General features: G+C 40.6%; 1 protein-coding gene across 2 annotated transcripts; it reads left to right on the top strand.

Moving 5' to 3' along the window:
- Positions 1–797: 797 nt before the first annotated feature.
- cdc27 (cell division cycle 27) lies at positions 798–20968 on the top strand. Of its 2 annotated transcripts, none has more exons than XM_012952573.3 (19): positions 798–1049; positions 5165–5240; positions 5596–5743; positions 6717–6842; positions 9578–9675; positions 9872–10029; positions 11104–11315; positions 12688–12796; positions 13003–13118; positions 13560–13659; positions 14248–14455; positions 14617–14786; positions 14893–15045; positions 15655–15863; positions 17100–17217; positions 17430–17558; positions 17715–17789; positions 18748–18928; positions 19217–20968. In XM_012952573.3, the coding sequence occupies exons 1-19, from the start codon at positions 1023–1025 to the stop codon at positions 19297–19299; spliced, it is 2496 nt and encodes an 831-aa protein (XP_012808027.1). In that variant the 5' UTR covers positions 798–1022; the 3' UTR covers positions 19300–20968. The 2 variants fall into 2 exon arrangements, with proteins under 2 accessions (XP_012808027.1, NP_001072470.1); NM_001079002.1 differs by having other exon boundaries at positions 895–1049; positions 14614–14786; positions 19217–19518.

Below are 20968 nucleotides of genomic sequence, written 5' to 3'. Positions count from 1 at the left end.
ACCTCTGCGGCAAATTAGAGAGGCTTCAGATGTTTTTTTTTGCCTTCCTCTGGATCAACTAGAAGTTAGGCAGGTTATATATAGGCATTATGGTTGAACGTGATGGACGTATGTCTTTTTTCAACCTAACTTACTATGTTACTATGTAATGAAGACCAACTGCAAAGTTGCTATGAACAGGACATTCTATAACATATTAAAATGTAACTTAATGGTGAACCAGCCCATTCACTAGGGCTCTTGCACACAAGGGGTTTGTCATGCGTTCCACTGTGGTGGCTCTTTCGTGGTGTTCGACCACAAGGGAATGCATGAGTCTATGTTTTACTGTATGCTTGTTTTGCGCTGCTTGGAACCACCAAACGCAGGTGGAACTCATACAGAAATGCTTGTAAAAGCCCTTAAAACCCACCCATGCTTGGCAGTATTAGACAGAAGTGTTATGATTAGGTGTTTCAGCTAATACTTGTTCCTACTGCTTGCCGGGCAGGCACCATACCAAGAATAAAAAACAGCTATAATGACTGCCTCGGTATGAGAACATTGCCCACTGTACTCCTACCCATGCTGTGTTACTCCCTGCAAGCTTAACACTGTACAGACAAACGCTACAAAGCAAATGCAAAAGTGATTTTCTAACATAACTAGAGATTTATCACAAACAATAAAATTTTTATTCATTTAACCCCCGGGAAAAACAATCAGCAGGATGAGCTCTCCTTTCTTACCGCCAGATGGCGCCTGCTCCGACTCAATGAATTGAGAGTTTTGAATTCGTCTTTCTTCGGAAAGGTTCGGCTGGTTCCTTCGATTCTACTGTGGATTCGTAGGGGCTCGGCATTCTCCGCAAACGTTCGGCGGTTTACGCTTCTATTCGGCAATCTCCGGCGGCCTCCCCGGTAACGGTCGCTGTGAGTTTAAATGAGCCGGAGCCGCCTGTCTGACGTCTTGAGAGTAGCTGGGGAGAGCGGTCCCGACAGCGGGAGAGAGACCTAGACGGGAGGCCGCAGTAAGGCCGGAGGATGACAGTACTGCAGGAACCCGTCCAGGTATGCGCGCACCCGGCACGTCTGACTGCTCAACACTGAGGCCTAAGGCCTAGAAGGGGGAGGGAATGGAATTCTAGACAGATGAAGGGATAGCCGGGCATTTAGGTGGCATGGGCAGGGGTAATAGAGGTAGGCAAGGGCCCCGGGATGAGGGTTGTAGATATAATGGGCGGTGCAGAAAAACTGCATTGAGGAAATCTGACTGGCAGAATGTTGTGGCACATAATAAGGGGCAAATGCATAAAGAAACAGTAGGCATAGAGGGAGACATGACTAGGTTGCCATAAATAGACCAATAGTATGACATGGGCAAACACTGGCACACATGGGGACAAACACTGGCACAGCCTAAAATGGTGACATGTAAAAAGGGAACACTGGCCTAAATGGGTTCGAAAAGGAGACATTGGGAAGAGGCACATTGCCATAAATGGGGAGACACAGGAGACCTGGGCAAGGTATATTATGATGAGAGGAAAAAGGGCATACTAGTATAAGCTACGCAGTGGCATGAATGGGAAGAGGCACACTGGCATAAATGGGGAGACCTGGGCAAGGTATATTATGATGAGAGGAAAAAGGGCATACTAGTATAAGCTATACAGTGGCATGAATGGGAAGAGGCACACTGGCATAAATGGGGAGACCTGGGCAAGGTATATTATGATGAGAGGAAAAAGGGCATACTAGTATAAGCTATACAGTGGCATGAATGGGAATAGGCACACTGGCATAAATGGGGAGACCTGGGCAAGGTATATTATGATGAGAGGAAAAAGGGCATACTAGTATATGCTACGTAGTGGCATGAATGGGAATAGGCACACTGGCATAAATGGGGAGACCTGGGCAAGGTATATTATGATGAGAGGAAAAAGGGCATACTAGTATATGCTACGTAGTAGCGTGAATGGGAATAGGCTCACTGGCATAAATGGGGAGACCTGGGCAAGGTATATTATGATGAGAGGAAAAAGGGCATACTAGTATAAGCTATGCAGTGGCATGAATGGGAAGAGGCACCCTGGCATAAATGCAAAGTATATAGAAGAGATAGGCAAGGCTTGTTATAACAAGAGAGAACACTGGCATTAAGCATACATTGGGAGATAAGTAGGCCTGGGCACTGCATGTTATAGTAAGAGGGAAAAAAAGAGGCAGACACACAGTGCCATAAATGGGGCAAGAGGAGAGGAGGGGAGAGAATGGTTGCATGGCCAAAGTATGATATGACCAGAGAGAACTCTGTCATGATGCGACACCTCAATGAGGGAAAATTGAAACATTGACAAGCGTCGATAGTTGTATATAGAGCAGGGGTCTCAAACTCGCGGCCCGCGGGCCATTTGCGGCCCTCGGTACAATATTTTGTGGCCCACACCAATGCCTTCGCAAAAGCAATGAATGGATCATGATTTTTATTGCGATTCAAGGGATAATGCAAGGCACGGCGGGCGGGAGCTGCTGATTGCGGAAATGACGTTATGCCATCATAACAGTTATTATGGGAAGACGTTCTGTGTGCACAATTAGCTCCTTAGTTAGCAGCTAATTGTGCACACAGAACGTCTTCCCATAATAACTGTTATGATGGCATAACGTCATTTCCGCAATCAGCAGCTCCCGCCCGCCGTGCCTTGCATTATCCGATAAAAAAGTCCATGAAGGCTTGCATTTTGTGAAATCCCTTATGCGGCCCAGCCTCATCCTGACTTTGCCTCCTGCGGCCCCCAGGTAAATTGAGTTTGAGCCCCCTGATATAGAGAGAGGAATTTTTAGGCAAGGTATAAAATTGTCAGATGGAGAAAGGGGACACGACGAGTGATATGAGGCATGGATTGGCATTAATTGGAGAGAGTGGACACGTGAATAAAAGGCATAGACTGGTTTGGGTGAGGGAAAAGAGACTTTGCACACTAGCATTGAGACATAATTAAGTGGGATACAATGGCATAAATGGGCAGAATGAAGTTATGGAACTTGGCATGCACTAGCCTTTGTAGGAGTAGAAAGCAGGTGTGGGCAAGATACATTCCCTGACAACTTTGGGCAGGCATAAATGTAGGCAAAGCGTAGAATGATACCAAGCAAAAGGAAACCGGCATACATGGTATAGCAAGCAGTAGGAACTGCAAGGGTAGGGATCATGATTGTTTGGGAACTGTAGGGATGGGAGGCAAGAGTTTATGGAAACTACGTCTCTTCTTACATGGGATGAAGGCTTGTGCAAGAGGGTTAGTAGAAAAGCTGGTGTAGTTAGATTTGAGTGATAGAATGACTTTGAGAACATGCCAGCGACTCTTCCTTCTGCCTATGGAATAAAGGACTGGCCAGATCTAGAAGGAGAACCACCAACTGGACCACATGTTACTCTGTTTGCTCATGTTGTTCTGTATGTTGCACTGACTGTGGGACCTGCTAAGGAATTGTAGTTGCCAGAAGGTTTTGATCTTTATGTTGCTGAATAAATGGGTCTAGCTGTCCTAGAGGGGTCTGGTTATTGGCAAAAAGTTGGCAGTGTACAGTATTTCCTGGACCAAGGATTGAGCGAATTATATTTTGGTAGTGAACTATAAGAGGGCATTACTACTTGTGATATCTTTTTCAGATTATACAGAATATATTGACCTTGTACCTCCAGTATAGCTTCATTTAATTCCCTTTATAAGCTTTTAGATGTCTTTGCTTTTTTTTTTTAACATGGGACACCATCAGTTTGGCTAAAAGCATGATTTACTGCATTTTGATGCCATATAGGACCATGAAGCTTCTATTATTAAAGTGGTGAATGGAGTCCAATATAATAAACTCTTAATTGGATATGTTTTCGATCTTGACTACCAAGAGTTTGTTTCTAAACTGTGGGCCTGCCCCTGTATTGGCAGAGGATGTCAGTGTGAATTTAAGTTATGGTCAGATTTGGGGTAAAAGTCTATTTGCTCTTCTAAGTACACCTGAAAGCCAAACTGGAATGTCAGTTGGGTTGAGTTTTGGGTTGAACATCTATTCGCTGTGCTGAAAATTCTTGTAATTGTTGCTGAATGATTACCAATACACCGGTATTTTTCTTATATTGTGTTGCAAACTAATGGAGGCCTTAACCAAAAATTTGACCTCCAAGGGGGAAGATTGAACTGACAACCACTGGCCTGTGTGATTAAAATGATGGCCTCCATGATCAATATCTAGTCAATTTGTGCCGATAGATAATCTGAGTTGAACGTATCGGGCCTTAGATGTGTTCATGGCCAATTGGTCTTCACAAGCCTTCCATTTGATTAGAACATTGGCCTAGGAGGTAAAGCAATGGAAATCTGTAGGTTCTGGCATATGCCAGAGGGGCTGCTATAAAGTGCCATAGTCAGTTAATATTTATTGGGTCTGTGGGGGGGCTATTTGGACTCCTGTGTACTAAAAATACCAGGGCCTAGTTTAATTCTCTGTCGGGGTGTGCTTTGGTTTAGGAAAACCATCCCCAGTGCTCCCATAGAACTACTCATTCCTTTAAGGCTTCTCAGGCTTTTAGGTAATCTATCTATCTATTATCTATATCATCCATCTATCTGTCTATCACAGGTCTACTGTATTATTTAGCTGCATATTTACTGGAGCCATAGAGATTTATAGAAATATCTTCGGTGTTGAGCACTGTCTAGGCAACAGGTCACTTGGCTGAAACATAATAAAACTGGCATTTGTTGCATTCTGGTATTGCTCCAAATGGTGTAAAGGCTTCAAGAAATCTTGCATTTTGAATTAGAGGTGCCCTACACTGATTAACCCTGAAATGTGTTATTTTTATTTTGTGTAGTCTGCTCTTTTTACAGCATTATGCCATGTGTATGCCAGATAACACCCATGCGTATCACCTGACCATCTTCTGTACCGGGTGCCTTATTGCCTTTTGGTCATACATAGGAAGGGTATCCCCTGGGTCAACAATAAGATAACAAGGGGGCCCGTACACACCCCCTGGGGGAGGAGATCATTCATGGCATGACATAATCCTGATCGATATCTGACTGAGCCTCATATACAGGCCAAGGACTAGCTGTGTTTATAATTCCAGTGGTGCCTTCTGTTGTTTCAGCAGTGTCTGTTTCTCTTCACTCCAGGCTGCTATATGGCAAGCACTGAATCACTACGCATACAGAGATGCAGTATTCTTGGCAGAGAGGCTCTATGCAGAAGGTACGTGGGTTGGTACCCCTCCGGTCAAGTAGACAAATATATCTGAGAGTGCTGTAACATAGTAACAAAGTAAGTTAGGTTGAAATAAAAACTTGTGTCCATCAAGTTCAACCATAATGCCTATATATAACCTGCCTAACTGCTAGTTGATCCAGAGGAAAAAAAAAAAAAAAAAAACCCATCTGAAGCCTCTCTAATTTGCCTCAGAAGGGGGGCTGTGTGGTTGAAGAAACCGGTATGTGTGTAATTATGGATTGGCTTAATAGGTCAGTTATCATTTCCTTATATTTAAAAGTAAATATTTCCAATGGTTGTAGTGCTGGGAATAATGTCTGACCAAGAGTTTTTCTTACAGTGCATTCTGAGGAGGCATTATTTTTGCTGGCCACCTGCTATTACCGCTCAGGAAAAGCTTACAAGGCATACCGTCTCCTGAAAGCCCACAGTTGTGCCACTCCACAATGTAAATATCTTCTTGCAAAGTGCTGTGTTGACCTCAGCAAGTGAGTATCAACAATTCCCTACTGCCTTTTAGTCTGCAGTTCTGTCTCTTTGTATTGATTTTCTTTGGCTCTGAATTTTAAACTATAAAACATTTTCACCTTTTGCTTCTGCCATCCTGCTGCATTTTTTTACCATTTCAAAAGCCGTCAGTGATTTTATCGAGTTGTGTCTCGTTCTCTTCCTTGCCCTTCACCTGTATGTGTTAAGGTGGCCATACACGTAGCAATTAAGATCTTTCATGCAACCATTGGTCGCAAGAAAGATCGTTTGTTTCCCCCATTGACGTTCAGGGCTGAATCGTCAGATATGGAGGTAAAAACCGCCATACACACACCGAATATCATAAAAACTGTTTCGTACGATAATGTCGGTGCGTGTATGGCCAGCTTTACCTGGATGTTCCTTTTTTGATTCGTTCCCCATATTGTTTGTTTCCTCTGATACTCTCTTTGTATTCTAAGCCCCATGCAGTTCTGTTTAGCCGGTGGCCAACTGGAATATTTAAGTGACTAAACAGAGAAGCATCTCCTGACGCTTATCTGCTCCGTTCTATAGCTCTCTGTAAACTGAGTGTCAGAATTGAGCAGATAAGCAGCAGTGGATGCTTCTCTGGTCAGTCATGTAATATTTCGTTCTGTTGCTCATTGCCATTTGAGCAATAGAACTGAGCAGAGCGCATCAGGATACACTTCTAAGTTCAGTATTTTAATTGCAGGTGACTGGCTAGCCAGTTGGTCAAACTATACCGTAGACGGTATTAGTGCAATGACTACTGATATCTTAAAAACTACAGAAATAAATTAAAAAAGTGCAATTTTACATTCATTTGTTTCAGGGTGTTTAGTTTCCCTTTACATGTCTCCTTTCTTACTAGTTTTTATTGCTTTTCTCTGTCCTATTTTGAAGCATTTTCTTGGTTTATGCTATCTGCCTAAAGTAGCCTTTTGCCTCAAAATGTCCCTTTGTCACCAGGCTAGCTGAGGGAGAGCAGATCTTGTCGGGTGGTGTGCTTAATAAACAGAAGAGTCAAGAGGAGATTGTTACAGAGTTTGGAGACTCTGCCTGCTTTACATTATCATTGCTTGGCCATGTATATTGGTAGGTGCAATCAAAGCCATTTACTTGTATCCCAAAATATACAGGTATGGGATCCCTTATCCGGAAACCCGATATGCAGAAAGCTCCGAATTACGGAAAGCCTGTCTCCCATAGACTCCATTATAAGCAAATACAGTGGAGGAAATAATTATTTGACCCCTCACTGATTTTGTAAGTTTGTCCAATGACAAAGAAATGAAAAGTCTCCGAACAGTATCATTTCAATGGTAGGTTTATTTTAACAGTGGCAGATAGCACATCAAAAGGAAAATCGAAAAAATAACTTTAAATAAAAGATAGCAACTGATTTGCATTTCATTGAGTGAAATAAGTTTTTGAACCCCTACCAACCATTAAGAGTTCTGGCTCCCACAGAGTGGTTAGACACTTCTACTCAATTAGTCAACCTCATTAAGGACACCTGACTTAACTAGTCACCTGTATAAAAGACACCTGTCCACAGAATCAATCAATCAAGCAGACTCCAAACTCTCCAACATGGGAAAGACCAAAGAGCTGTCCAAGGATGTCAGAGACAAAATTGTAGACCTGCACAAGGCTGGAATGGGCTACAAAACCATTAGCAAGAAGCTGGGAGAGAAGGTGACAACTGTTGGTGCGATTGTTCGAAAATGGAAGGAGCACAAAATGACCATCAATCGACCTCGCTCTGGGGCTCCACGCAAGATCTCACCTCGTGGGGTGTCAATGATTCTGAGAAAGGTGAAAAAGCATCCTAGAACTACACGGGAAGAGTTAGTTAATGACCTCAAATTAGCAGGGACCACAGTCACCAAGAAAACCATTGGAAACACATTACACCGCAATGGATTAAAATCCTGCAGGGCTCGCAAGGTCCCCCTGCTCAAGAAGGCACATGTGCAGGCCCGTCTGAAGTTTGCCAATGAACACCTGAATGATTCTGTGAGTGACTGGGAGAAGGTGCTGTGGTCTGATGAGACCAAAATAGAGCTCTTTGGCATTAACTCAACTCGCTGTGTTTGGAGGAAGAAAAATGCTGCCTATCACCCCCAAAACACCGTCCCCACCGTCAAGCATGGGGGTGGAAACATTTTGCTTTGGGGTAGTTTTTCTGCTAAGGGCACAGGACAACTTATTCGCATTAACGGGAAAATGGACGGAGCCATGTATCGTGAAATCCTGAACGACAACCTCCTTCCCTCTGCAGGAAACTGAAAATGGGTCGTGGATGGGTGTTCCAGCACGACAATGACCCAAAACATACAGCAAAGGCATCAAAGGAGTGGCTCAAGAAGAAGCACATTAAGGTCATGGAGTGGCCTAGTCAGTCTCCGGACCTTAATCCAATAGAAAACCTATGGAGGGAGCTCAAGCTCAGAGTTGCACAGATACAGCATCGAAACCTTAGGGATTTAGAGATGATCTGCAAAGAGGAGTGGACCAACATTCCTCCTAAAATGTGCGCAAACTTGGTCATCAATTACAAGAAACGTTTGACCTCTGTGCTTGCAAACAAGGGTTTTTCCACTAAGTATTAAGTCTTTTTTTGTTAGAGGGTTCAAAAACTTATTTCACTCAATGAAATGCAAATCAGTTGCTATCTTTTATTTAAAGTTATTTTTTCGATTTTCCTTTTGATGTGCTATCTGCCACTGTTAAAATAAACCTACCATTGAAATGATACTGTTCTGAGACTTTTCATTTCTTTGTCATTGGACAAACTTACAAAATCAGTGAGGGGTCAAATAATTATTTCCTCCACTGTAATTCAGATTTAAAATTGATTTCCTTTTTCTCTGTAAAAATTAAACAGTGCTTTGTATTTGATCCCAACTAAAATATAATGAATCCGTATTGGATGCAAAATAATCCTATTGGGTTTAATTTATGTTTAAATGATTTTTTAGTAGACTTAAGGTATGAAGATCCAAATTACGGAAAGACTCCTTATCCGGAATACCCTTGGTCCTGAGCATTCTGGATAATGTGTCCTATACCTGTATTACTGTATATGGAGTGTATCCTAGTCATTTATTGTTATTGAAAATTATTAATCAGCAAGGTAACACCCAGTTACATGTCAATTTTTTTATGCAAGGTTCCCTTTATTTCTCTTAAAGGGTTAGTTTACCGTTTAGAATGTTATAGAATGTCCCATTCTTAGAAACTTTTCAATTGGTCTTCATTACTTAAAAGTATTTGATTTCTTTGCTTGCCTGTCAGGCTGTAAATGTATTATAGTTACACTTCTCTGTCAATTTAGGCCATCTCCGATTCATCTTACTGTCATTCAAACCATTGCCTAGTTTCTAGGATATTGGACCTTAGCAACCAGTTTACTGAAATTCCACGCTTGAGAGCTACTGAACAAAACCTAAATAATTAAAAAACAAAAAAGCATCACTATTTACATAATACTAAATGTTAGTTTAAAGGTAGACTACTCCTTTAGTCTTTTGAATCCTGCAGTATATGGCCATAGTCATAGTCCCAGCGCTCTGCTACAGTGAACAGTACATGACTTTTTGTTTGCATCAGGGAGTTTCCATAGGCATGGAACATGAAGGGCAAATAAGTAGGCAAATATCTCTGCTAAACAAACAGCATTTCTAAAGGTTTATTTTTCCTTTCTCTGTCTTTCAAAATATGCACTCCTGGATTGATTTTTCTCACACAGAGCACGCCTCTTTCTTGATGGACTTCATGATGGACTGATAAAATAATTCTGTTCTTTTCCCTCCGTCCCTTTTCAGCAAAACAGATCGATTGGCTAAAGGAGCAGAATGTTACCAAAAGAGCCTTAGTTTAAATCCTTTCCTGTGGTCCCCATTTGAGTCTCTGTGTGAAATAGGTATGTTTGAATGGACTTGCACATCTTCATGAAACATCTTTTATGTGTCCGTTGTATTCAATTCATATTTTTTTTTCTCCATGCACTGATGTGTCAAATCTCATTCAAGGGCTCTGTATTTATGTGTCTTCTAATTTTGCTTTGACCAGTTCATATTTTGTACCCACGCTTAGTAAATATATGATTGCATTTTAAGGTGAAAAGCCAGACCCTGAGCAGACATTCAAACTGACCTCACTCCAGAACTTCAGTAACTGCCTGCCCAACACTTGCACAATGACCGTGAACACACACAGTGTTGTACAACATAGGCAACCTGATACAGTGTTAATGGAGACTCCTCAAGACACTATCGTAAGTCTGGATTTTTGGCTGTGGTATTTGAGATTAAAGTTCTGCCTTTGATCTCAAATAATCATCGGTCTTTTGATTGTTTTGTGTTAAATTATGTTTATGCCATAAAGAAGCAGTAACACAAATGCACAAATAAAAAAGCCCCCCAGGCTTACTAAATAGGGACTGTTTTTGGCAACTTACAGCAGCACCTCTGACATTTGCCAGAATCCACGGATTGCCTGACTGAAGTAGATTAAAGGCTGGGACACACAAAACAGGTCCTTCGCTTTCATCTGCCTCCATTTTATATGCAGGCTGGGAAAAGCGAATCTGCTGTTTTCCGCTCCCTGTCTTGCACATTGTCAGCCTGTGTGGAGCTACACTAAGCACATGTTAACGTGGAAATGTGAAAGTTTGTACACTTTCACATTTGTACACATTTTACACAAGTGTAAACTTAATAAAAGGTATTGACCCGAAACATGTTATGCAACCACTTCCCTGAATAAATGGTTTGTAGTTTAACTGCTGGCGTTCTTGTTTCTACCCTTTTGGATTCTGCTGTTTACAAAAACATTATCATCTTTATATGAGATTTCAGCTGATGGGGTAGAAATATGGACACTGAAGTCAGTCAGACAAACCTTGAATCCTGAGTTTCAGCTCTAATGGGTGATCGATCTCTCAAAACGGCTATTCAAGCTTCCCACTCACAATGATGGTCTGGTACCTGTGGCACAAAAATATTTTTATTAAAAAAAAAAAACTAAACTTTTGTATGGCCTAGGTATAGCCTTCTTAAAGTGTTGTGTTTTTTTGTTTTGCAAGTAAAGAGTTAAGCCTTTTTTTATGGTGTTTTGTTTATACGGGCACAAAACCTTTCCCTGATCTTACACAGTGAGTGTATCCACCCTGAAATGGCTATTCACCTAAAGCCATTATGTTGAAGAGATAACAGGCAAATTGTAGTGGTTAATACAGTGACCCCTAATGACACTGATATAGAAAGGGATGGGGGATGTCCTGAGATGTGAAAAATGTGAAGCTTTTATTTCACATAAGAACTGATATTTGATTTTTTTTTAATTGCAGGAACTTAACAGACTGAACCTGGAGTCATCTAACATGAAATATCCCTTGAACAGTGATTCCTCAATATCCTACATAGATCCTGGTGTTATTTCTCCCGATTCCCTGCCCCTTGGTACTGGAACCTCCATTCTATCCAAACAGGCCCAAAACAAACCAAAGACTGGCCGCAGCCTATTGGGAGGACCAGCAGCACTAAGCCCACTCACTCCAAGGTAAGGAGTTGTTTCAGGTTACTAATATCCTATAAGAGTAACACCTCATTTAAAAAGCAATGACTTAGATCATACACATGAGTTGGAAATATATTGAATATGTTTTCTGTTGTTAATTGGTAATTGCAGGCAGTATATATTCACAGAAATGATTCAAGGGATATTATGATGTAATAATATTCATGCCAGAAAGAGTTATGTTTAGTAGGGTGCTGTTGAAAAATGATATTTACATGCTGTACTTGATTATTGGATGGAAAACTGCAGTAGTCAAAATGCTCTATATCCCCATGTCATCACTTGACACTGGGAAACACTTTGACTGTATGTCAAATGCTTGTTTTCATATTCACGAGAGGCACGCCTGTCATCTCACCTCTTTTTTTCTTTTCTGTGCAAGGTGATGAAGGACATTTTGACTGCTGGGTTACTTTCTTACTACACCATATCAGTCAGCAATTGGCACACCATAATCCTATTAGTTGTGGCTTCCTTTTCTCATTTCGAGGAAACAGGCTGAAGTAGTGGTCCTGTCTGTCTGTTAAAGGGGTGGGTTAACTTTAAGTATGTTATAGAATGCCCTATTCCTCGCAACTTTACTACTAGTCTTTATTATTTATTTTCTATAGTTTTTGAATTATTTGCATTTCTCTTGTACATCTTTCCAGTTTTCAAATGGCGGTCACTGACCCAGGCAGCCAAAACCTATTGCTCTGTGAGCTTACAGTTTTATTATTGTTACTTTTTATTCCTTATCTTTCTGTTTAGCCCCTCTGCTATTTATCTTCTAGTCTCTTTCAAAACACTGCCTGCTTGCTGTGGTAAACAAGACCCTAGCAACCAGATAGCTGCTGAAATTCCAAACTGGGGATCTACTGAACAGAGCGCTAAATAATGGGAAAACCACAAAAAATTAAAAAATGAAGACCAATTGCAAATTGTCTCAGAATATCAATTATGTGTTAATTCTATGACTGGAGAGCTGCTAACAAAAAAGAGAGAGGATTAAAAAAAAAAAAATTATACAAATAATAAAAAATGAAAACCAATTGCAGATTGTCTCAGAATAGCACTCTCTACTACATCATACTAAAAGTTAACTCAAAGGTGATCAACCCCCTTTAACGCTAAGCATGGAGATCTGTAATAAGGGATTGCCTATCAATTTTTGTAAATCATTAGTCAATTGATCCTTGCTGTTCCAGTGGTGAAAATTAATTCCATTAGCCTTGGGTTTACAGCCCATATAGCCAATTAGTACTGCCCACAGATATGTTGCTGGATCATGTTGCTGTGTATAAATGTTGCTCAGTACTGTTAGTATAAAATGATTTAGAATAGTGCTCACCCCTGTGCTCTGGTTTCCTTCTAGTTTTGGAATTCTGCCTCTAGAAACCCCCAGCCCTGGAGATGGGTCATATTTACAAACCTACTCCTCTTGTGTCCTTGATGTGCCATCATCTGGTGCCCCAACAAAAAAGGTATGTTTGGCACATGCTCCTGAGTCTTCTCTTGCCCTACAATTTATTATTTCACTCACTTCTGTCTTTAGAGCTGCACCTTTCTGAAATTCATTTGCTATTGCACAGTGGTGTCTCCAGTGTAAAATGTCCCTGTTTTCTCTCTCACTGTCCTGTTGTCGCTGTGGTGTCTGCCAGTATAACATTTCCTCTCCTTTTTATTTCAGTCTGTTGCTAGAATCAGCCAAGCAGGAACAAAGTCTGTCTTTTCTCAGAGCGGTAACAGCCGGGATGTCACCCCAGTTCTCCTTGTACAGACTCAGGGCTCTGGTCCTCAAACAAGGTTTGATATGTTTGGTTTTAGAACTCTGTATGTGGAAATCACTGTACACTACCTTTGGGTTGGCAATCTACCAATCTACTCTAACACTAGCCCTTTTTTATGGTATCAAGCACTTGGTTATTGAAAGGTTTTTTAAAGGGAGGGGGTCAACAGCTGCTCTCAGATTTCTTGGCAGCAGAAGTGAATTGAAGCACTCCCTTCAGCTCATGGAGGTAATATAATAATTATATATGACTAACATTGTAATAATTGTTTATAATATTCCAGTCTTAGTTGTGAAGTCACTCAGAACCATGTATTTTTAAGAATAACATACTTGCAGTATGTTTAGGAATGACGTCAAGATGCTTTTATACTGCGCCTATAAAAAAGTCTTGGGCTGGAGTTAGTACTCAGTCTTTGCTTTCTGCCCTCTTCTTACATTGTGTGTCTCTCCTTTAGCACCACACCTCAGGTACTGAGCCCAACAATAGCCGCTCCACCTAATGCATTACCACGTCGTAGTTCTCGGCTTTTTACCAGCGATAGCTCTACCACCAAGGTAAGGATGCATGACCTATGCCATCCTAGTCTTTTTTTTTTTTTTAAAAAAGGTATAATTTAAACCTGTTAACCCTTTTTACAAACCAACATTTTTAACACACCCGTTGCAGGGTCAGCCTTTTCTTTGGACACAAGCGAAAGTTATAGTCCTTACAAGTTAGTTTTATAATCCCAGCAGCCCTGTGCACTGAGCCATCTTTTTAAAAAGAGACAGTAATGAGGGTGTAGTAATTCATATTTGGCCCAAATAACGCCCATGTGCTTAGTAACACTCCAGTGTTACTAACAGTGTGACCTCATTCCTATCAGTTACTATGGGGCTCAGAAAATGACTGAAAAGTGGTTTGGGTGTTTTTTTTTTTTTTGTTTTTTTTTTTTATAGGCACACAAGTGCTGTATAGTATAATTGGCCATTGCAGAAGGCCTATGCCAGACTGCCATTAATAGTTAATATGGCATGTATCTGTATCTGCCTTTCAAGCTTTTTTTCCTAAGAGAAATTTTAGTCTAAATGGACATATAAGGCATGTTTGTTGGGTTAATGTGCACTTGTTAACTGGTCAAATTTCTTGCTTTCCTACTGCAGGAAAACAGCAAAAAGTTAAAAATGAAGTTTCCACCTAAAATGCCAAATCGAAAGACCAAAAGTAAAACAAGTAAAGGTGGTGTGACACAGGCCAACATGAACGACAGCTTGGAGATTAGTAAATTGGATTCCTCGATTATCTCTGAGGGCAAAATCTCCAGCGTTGCCCCCCAAATTCAGGCACTTACTATTCAGAAGGCAGCAGCAGGTAAGATGAGGAACTATTTTTAGTAGAGCTATTGGTGTTAGAACCCATGTTTGCAATGTTTCCTTGGATGGAAAGATATTGGTGTGAGATGATAGTAAGGGAGGGCATGGTTTATATTTAGTTGTGCTTTCTCTCATGGTTTTCTTTCTTTCTCCCAGAAGGTTTGATGAGTCTCTTAAGGGATATGGGGAAGGGTTATGTGGCTTTGTGCTCTTACAACTGCAAGGAGGCTATAAATATACTGAGTCATCTCCCATCTCATCACTACAACACTGGCTGGGTCTTGTGCCAGATTGGCCGTGCCTATTTTGAGCTTGCAGAGTATCTTCAGGTAGGATCTGGATTAAATGTAACCTAGCAGTAATGTGCTGTCCTGTTCCTAGCTTTGTTTGGAAATGCAATTTTTGTTTCATACCTTATGATATCTGTTTCTGCAGGCTGAACGAGTGTTCTCCGAGGTGCGGAGAATTGAGAGCTATCGAGTAGAAGGCATGGAGATCTACTCAACTACTTTGTGGCATTTGCAGAAGGATGTGACCTTGTCTGTACTTTCCAAGGACCTGACAGATATGGACAAGAACTCTCCAGAGGTATGATGGCCTTACTACTTTAAGTGTTAGACTTCAGAGACTGACTATTTTTTTTTAACAATTTTTATTTATCATTTTAACTGGGAAGGGGTACAGAAAAGAGAGGGTATTTGTTGGTACATCATCATTAATAGCCTCTAATATATTGGGCCTTTGCAGCCAACCTACAAATACAAAGTTACATGAACGATACCATCATGGTCAATTATATGTTTCACCCTGTAGGCACACAAAAAATCTGTTTCGGAAGTGGTTATCCATTCTTCCAGATTTTATCATATTTATCCAGGCAACCTCAGGCCATGTAAATTAATTGTATAAGTGACCGATTCTTACAGATGTTTTCCCGTCAGTATTTTAGGAAGGGGGGGGTCATACATCTAGCCATTTAATAAGAATTCCCTTTTTCACATAAAACAGGGACCGCCATAAAAATTTTGGGGAAGATTGTTTTATCTTGTATATAGGACATTATTTTATCCTAGTATTTGTTAACTTTGGGACATGTCCACATCATTTGGAAGTATTTCACATCTTGTTTTTGAGAGACTGAGAATATTGCTATGTAATGCTATAGAATCTTACCTCCTGAGGCTTCAATTCTTTTAGGCTTGGTGTGCAGCTGGAAACTGCTTCAGTTTACAAAGGGAACATGACATTGCAATAAAGTTCTTCCAGAGGGCCATTCAAGTGGATCCAGGTTATGCCTACGCGTTTACTCTACTTGGGCACGAGTTCGTACTGACCGAGGAGCTGGACAAAGCATTGGCATGTTTCAGAAATGCCATCCGAGTCAACCCCAGACACTACAATGCCTGGTGAGACGCTCTGCAAACCCTCTTAATCCCTTACGTTTTGATGATGAGAGTTTGTACCAGTATGTGTAATCCTGTGTGGTAGTTTGTCTGACCAATTGTAACCTGCCCATATGCAAGTCAGCCTGTATTCTTCATGTATTCTACATCTTTTCTACATCATTTATCGCCACTGTTTCATTTACTCCTGCCTAGAGTGTGCATTTACATTGCAATACTTCTTAATATTAGCTTTCGCTTATTTCCCCTCAAACCCCTCAAAAAATATAAGCTGTGGTCTGATTTATCAGTCTTACTGATGCATCAAGCCCACCTTATCTGCTGGATATCCTTAGCCCTCCCCTCCTATTTCAAAATTGGCCTTGTGTGCTATCTTTTAGACTGCTTTCCCCATTAGTTTAGTCTCTTCTTTAACATTTTCAGCTCTCTACATTTAGTGACATGATTTCCCTAATTTTTACAAATATAAATAAGTGCAATTTTCAGTGTATGCTCCTCACTTCAGATACCTCGTGTCCCAGGCCAAATACAGTTCAATAAAATATTCCAAAGTGCCCTCTTCTGCTTTAGATAAGGTCTTATGAGGAAAAAAAAGTAAGAAGAAAAAAAGGAAAGAGAAAAAATAAAAAAAAATAAATATATATATATATATATATATATATATATAGTGTAATACTTTTATTGCTTCACGATGTGCACTCTCATGTGCTTTTTAATAACACCAGTGATGACTTTTACTTATATCACCCTTTCTGCCCAGTTGTGATATCCCTTTCCGATTGCCAATCTACTTACAGACCCCCTTGGGTTTATATGACATCCAATTGGTTCACTTGTAGCTCACGACTCTCTGCTTTCCCACCTCCTAATTTCAGGCAGTGTTAGGAACCACTTCACATAGGTAAATTTCCAACTTTAGCAAATTTAGGTTAATTCCACGACTTTTCAGTTTCCCTTCCCCTTCTGTGCACTTACTGTGGGATAAATGCATACGCCAAATACAAATAAAACAAATAAAACTTCCCAATACACTCACAAACAGTGAGTCTCTTCTTTAACACTCTCAGCTCTCTACATTTAGTGACATGATTTCCCTAATGCAAAATCTTTTTTTCTTGTATTGGGCAAACAGGTGCCGTAGGGATTAAGCCCACAGTTTCCCTCTCTCTGGGTTTCTTAAATGATTTTTTTTTTTCTCTATGTAAGGCTGGTAACCTGAAATCAGCACTTCTGTTACAGGTATGGACTTGGAATGATTTACTACAAGCAAGAGAAGTTTAGCTTGGCAGAAATGCATTTTCAGAAAGCTCTAGATATTAACCCTCAGAGTTCTGTATTGCTGTGTCATATTGGAGTAGTGAGTATCCATTTTCTTACTCTGGGAATTTTTAATGTCTCAGTATTTTCACTGTCTCGTCTAAAAGAGTGATCTGCTTGCATCTAGTAACGCAGTACACAGTTAACTGTTTGTGCTGTAGGATATTTAAGGTTCTGGCTGAAAGAATGTCTTTGTGTTAATAAAGCCATGATTACTTAACTGTATATTTTACTTTTCTTTGGTGATTTTAGGTGCAGCATGCACTCAAGAAGTCTGACAAGGCTTTGGACACACTAAACAAAGCCATTTCCATAGACCCCAAAAACCCACTATGCAAGTTCCATCGAGCCTCTATTCTCTTTGCCAATGAAAAGTACAAGGTATGAGATGCAGCCAAGGAGTTGTTACTTTTTCTGGAAATATGCATAAGAAGGATTATTACAGAACCCATAATCTGTTCCTGTATACTGCTAATGAAGGGGTCATGGGCAAATGTACATATGCAAAACATTAGTTTCTGTATTTCTCATTTTTAGTTGGCGCTGCAAGAATTGGAGGAGCTGAAACAGATTGTACCTAAGGAGTCCTTGGTGTACTTCTTAATAGGAAAGGTAAAGAACTATGCTTTGTTCTTTGTTTTAATCATTCTGATATGTCTCCAGGATGCACCAGACCCTAGTAGAATGGGCAATTGCCAATGTAGCTGCTTTTAATCCATACATAAAACTACAGTGGCTAATGCTTTACTAGATACATTATTCTTCCTTAGTATCCTTGTTTTTAAGTCTAACACATGAAAAAGCTACAGTTACTTTCTCTATCCTTTATTAATATTGATCAATGAGCAGGATTCATGCCACTTGCATCAAATTGTACTGAGGTGGAGAGGTACAGATTCTACAATTCTAATTTAGCAAACGCAGTAAGTTTGTTGCTGCTATTAAAGGGGAACTCATGCTTCCCAATCACAATTTGTTAAAAAGCCCCACACAACACAGAAACCTGAAATATACTTATCACTCTAATCTGTTTTTTCAAAAAGTATGAATAAATATAATTTTGTAAGCTGAAATCCAGCTGCAAAACAGTTCTCTTTCTACATCATTAGAAATCCTAGCAGGGAAGAAGGGACTAAAACACTGTTACAAATTGTAACAACTTCTCCACAGCTTACAGACAGCATGCAGGAACTACATAACCCACAATGCATTGCACTTTGACGTTCATTTCCTTATTGACATCACGTGTGCAGGGAATTGTATATATTATTATATATTAATTGTATTATATTAAACATGATAGAAAGGCGTCATATTGTTTAATTGATGTATATTGCAAGGTTGCTTGAAATTATGTTTACTTTTCAAAAAGCTTAAATTGTGTTTGGGTGGAGTTCCCCTTTAATATAAACAGACACAAGCTATAAGTGCAAATGCTAAGTAACAATTTCCCTTTTCATGCATTCAGAATATTTTTTCTGCCAATATGTTCATTTTTTTTCATTGCCATCATCTCTTTCTTGCAACTCTGCTTTAATTGGCCCTTACAAAGTGTCATTCTGAATCCAAGGTATACAAGAAGTTGGGACAGACGCATTTGGCGCTGATGAATTTTTCCTGGGCCATGGACTTGGACCCCAAAGGTGCTAACAATCAGATCAAAGAGGCTATAGACAAACGGTACCTGCCAGATGATGAGGAGGCAGTGACCCAAGAGGAACAGATCAGCGAGTGTTACCCCTATGAATCAGGTCAGGAGATATCTGCTAGTGGTTTGGATTGCATGCTGGATAATTGTTTTGTTATCACGTGTTTTGAGAGCTCATGACCATGTAGAACGTCTGAAGCATATAGCATTTGCCCAAGGAGCTACAAAATGTCGCCCCCCCCCCCTCCCCCCCATTGTGGCATCACCCTTAATTTGTTGTTAGCAATGACTGCTTAATGACATGCAAGTGCGCTATGATCCAAACCTTTAATTGTCTACGGTCATTAATCTGTTAAATTCCAGTTATAACATATCCTTTGTTTCCTTGTAGTGGCCACTGATGAATCGCAGGAGAGCAGTATGACAGATGCAGATGACACACAGTTGCATGCTGCTGAGAGTGATGAATTTTAACCCCTCTCCCTGCAGAACTTAAGGCATGGGGGTGTTTGACTGTTATTTTAATTCACACCACCCTGGCCTCTCACCCTTGCCTTCTCAGACACCTCTCACAGGCCATTTTGTTTCATCATCATTGCCTCTTCTACCATCATTATTGAACTTTTTTTCCCCCACTATTCCCATACTTCTGATTTTAATGCCCTGCAGAGAATTAAAGACTGTGCAATATGGGGTCGTGTTCAGCTTCCTGGCTTTTTCTCAGCCTTCAAGTCGCAAGTTGTTTGGGTTGGTTCTTGAGTTATAGGAAACAATACTCTTAAGCTGAAAAGGTGTTTTTGCTAGCCTAAAAGGAAGGTACGCAGTAACGCGGACACTATAGCTACTGGATTCTGTACAGGACTTGACTGAAGACTTTGCAGATTCAACGCCCCCACCTCCCCCCTGGATGGAAAACAACCTGACCTATACTGCTGGTTAATGTCTAAGTGACCGTCTTGGGATGGATATGTATCTTCTCAATTGTGCCTGCCACTATGGGGTAGCAGCTCTTCTTTTTAGCCTTTGTGCCTCTTTTAAAAGGCACAATGCTCCCTTCTAGTCACTATGGGAGTAGTATAATATCTGTCTGAGCACCACAGTTCTAAGCTTGCTCTGCAAGTCTTTCTAAATGAATCCCCACTTGGATGTTCATTTCTATACTGGCTTCCCCATGCATCCTAGTTGGGTGGACATTGTAGGTAGTGTAGTCTGTGCCTGGATAACATTTATTCAGCACTTAATATGGGTATGTGACGACTACCTGGGCCAACGTGACTGAGCTGCTATCTTTCCACAACATGCTGCAGTGCTGATGAGGACAAGCCATAACCTGCCATTTGCCCCTCTCCCCTAATAATTCCCCTCCTTTGCTACCAGAGCAGCAGGTTTTGCAGTGCTCTGCATGCTATGAAGTCAAGTGCTGCTAGCTGTTCAGTCAAAGAGTAAGTATATATATATATATATATGGACTGTAATCTTTTCTCTGCAAGTGAGGGCAATGGAATTATGTAACTGACCCTGTGGCTGGGGGGGGGGGGGGGTGATGGTTGAGAAGATTTACTGTGAGTGTATAATTTCCCCTCTCCTAGTATCTTCTGAACCCACTTTCTCTTCCTTAACTTATCCTCCCTATTTTCTGCCACCCTCTGTTATTCATCTTTTCTCATTGAGGCATACCACAGTAAGGGAACAAAAGTAACAGATGCAACCCGCACTCCCAAATGGTTTACGTTTTCAGGCAGTTTGCGAGGATACTGTGTTATCACTCGATCTCTGCCCAGGTTCCCTACCCAAGCTCTTTGGGCATTTCCAGGTATTAATCAGCTTATGTCTGGTCCCGTGATAAAAAACCGCGGAGAATACCCTAACATTGCAGGCATGATGTGAATTGACTTCCTTTTCCTTCTCTCCATCTCTCCATCATAGCCAAATGAAGGACTCTGCTGTATGGCTCTGGCCCCTCTCTGCCAAGAAGGGCTTCCCGTATGTGTGGCTGTGATTTTTGTCTTTTTATTATTTTTTTTTTTTTAATTTAGGGAAGTGTACAGTGTTCCATTATATTGGATGGGAGGCTCCTGTTTAATATATTTTGCGAATCATTTAAGGATGTAAAAAATCCAAATAAAAACTTGTTTTAAAAATG

This window comes from Xenopus tropicalis, chromosome 10 (genome assembly GCF_000004195.4).
Source record: "Xenopus tropicalis strain Nigerian chromosome 10, UCB_Xtro_10.0, whole genome shotgun sequence".
NCBI classification, from domain to species: Eukaryota; Metazoa; Chordata; class Amphibia; order Anura; family Pipidae; genus Xenopus; species Xenopus tropicalis.
This window is presented reverse-complemented; position numbering and strand designations above follow the sequence as displayed.

Excerpts from the sequence above, each read along its gene's own strand:
- cdc27 (NM_001079002.1), top strand. The coding sequence starts at position 1,023 with ATGACAGTACTGCAGGAACCCGTCCAG. Across the intron at positions 6,843-9,577 it reads TTGCTTGGCCATGTATATTG|CAAAACAGATCGATTGGCTA; the intron begins GTAGGTGCAATC and ends GTCCCTTTTCAG. Across the intron at positions 9,676-9,871 it reads TGAGTCTCTGTGTGAAATAG|GTGAAAAGCCAGACCCTGAG; the intron begins GTATGTTTGAAT and ends TTGCATTTTAAG.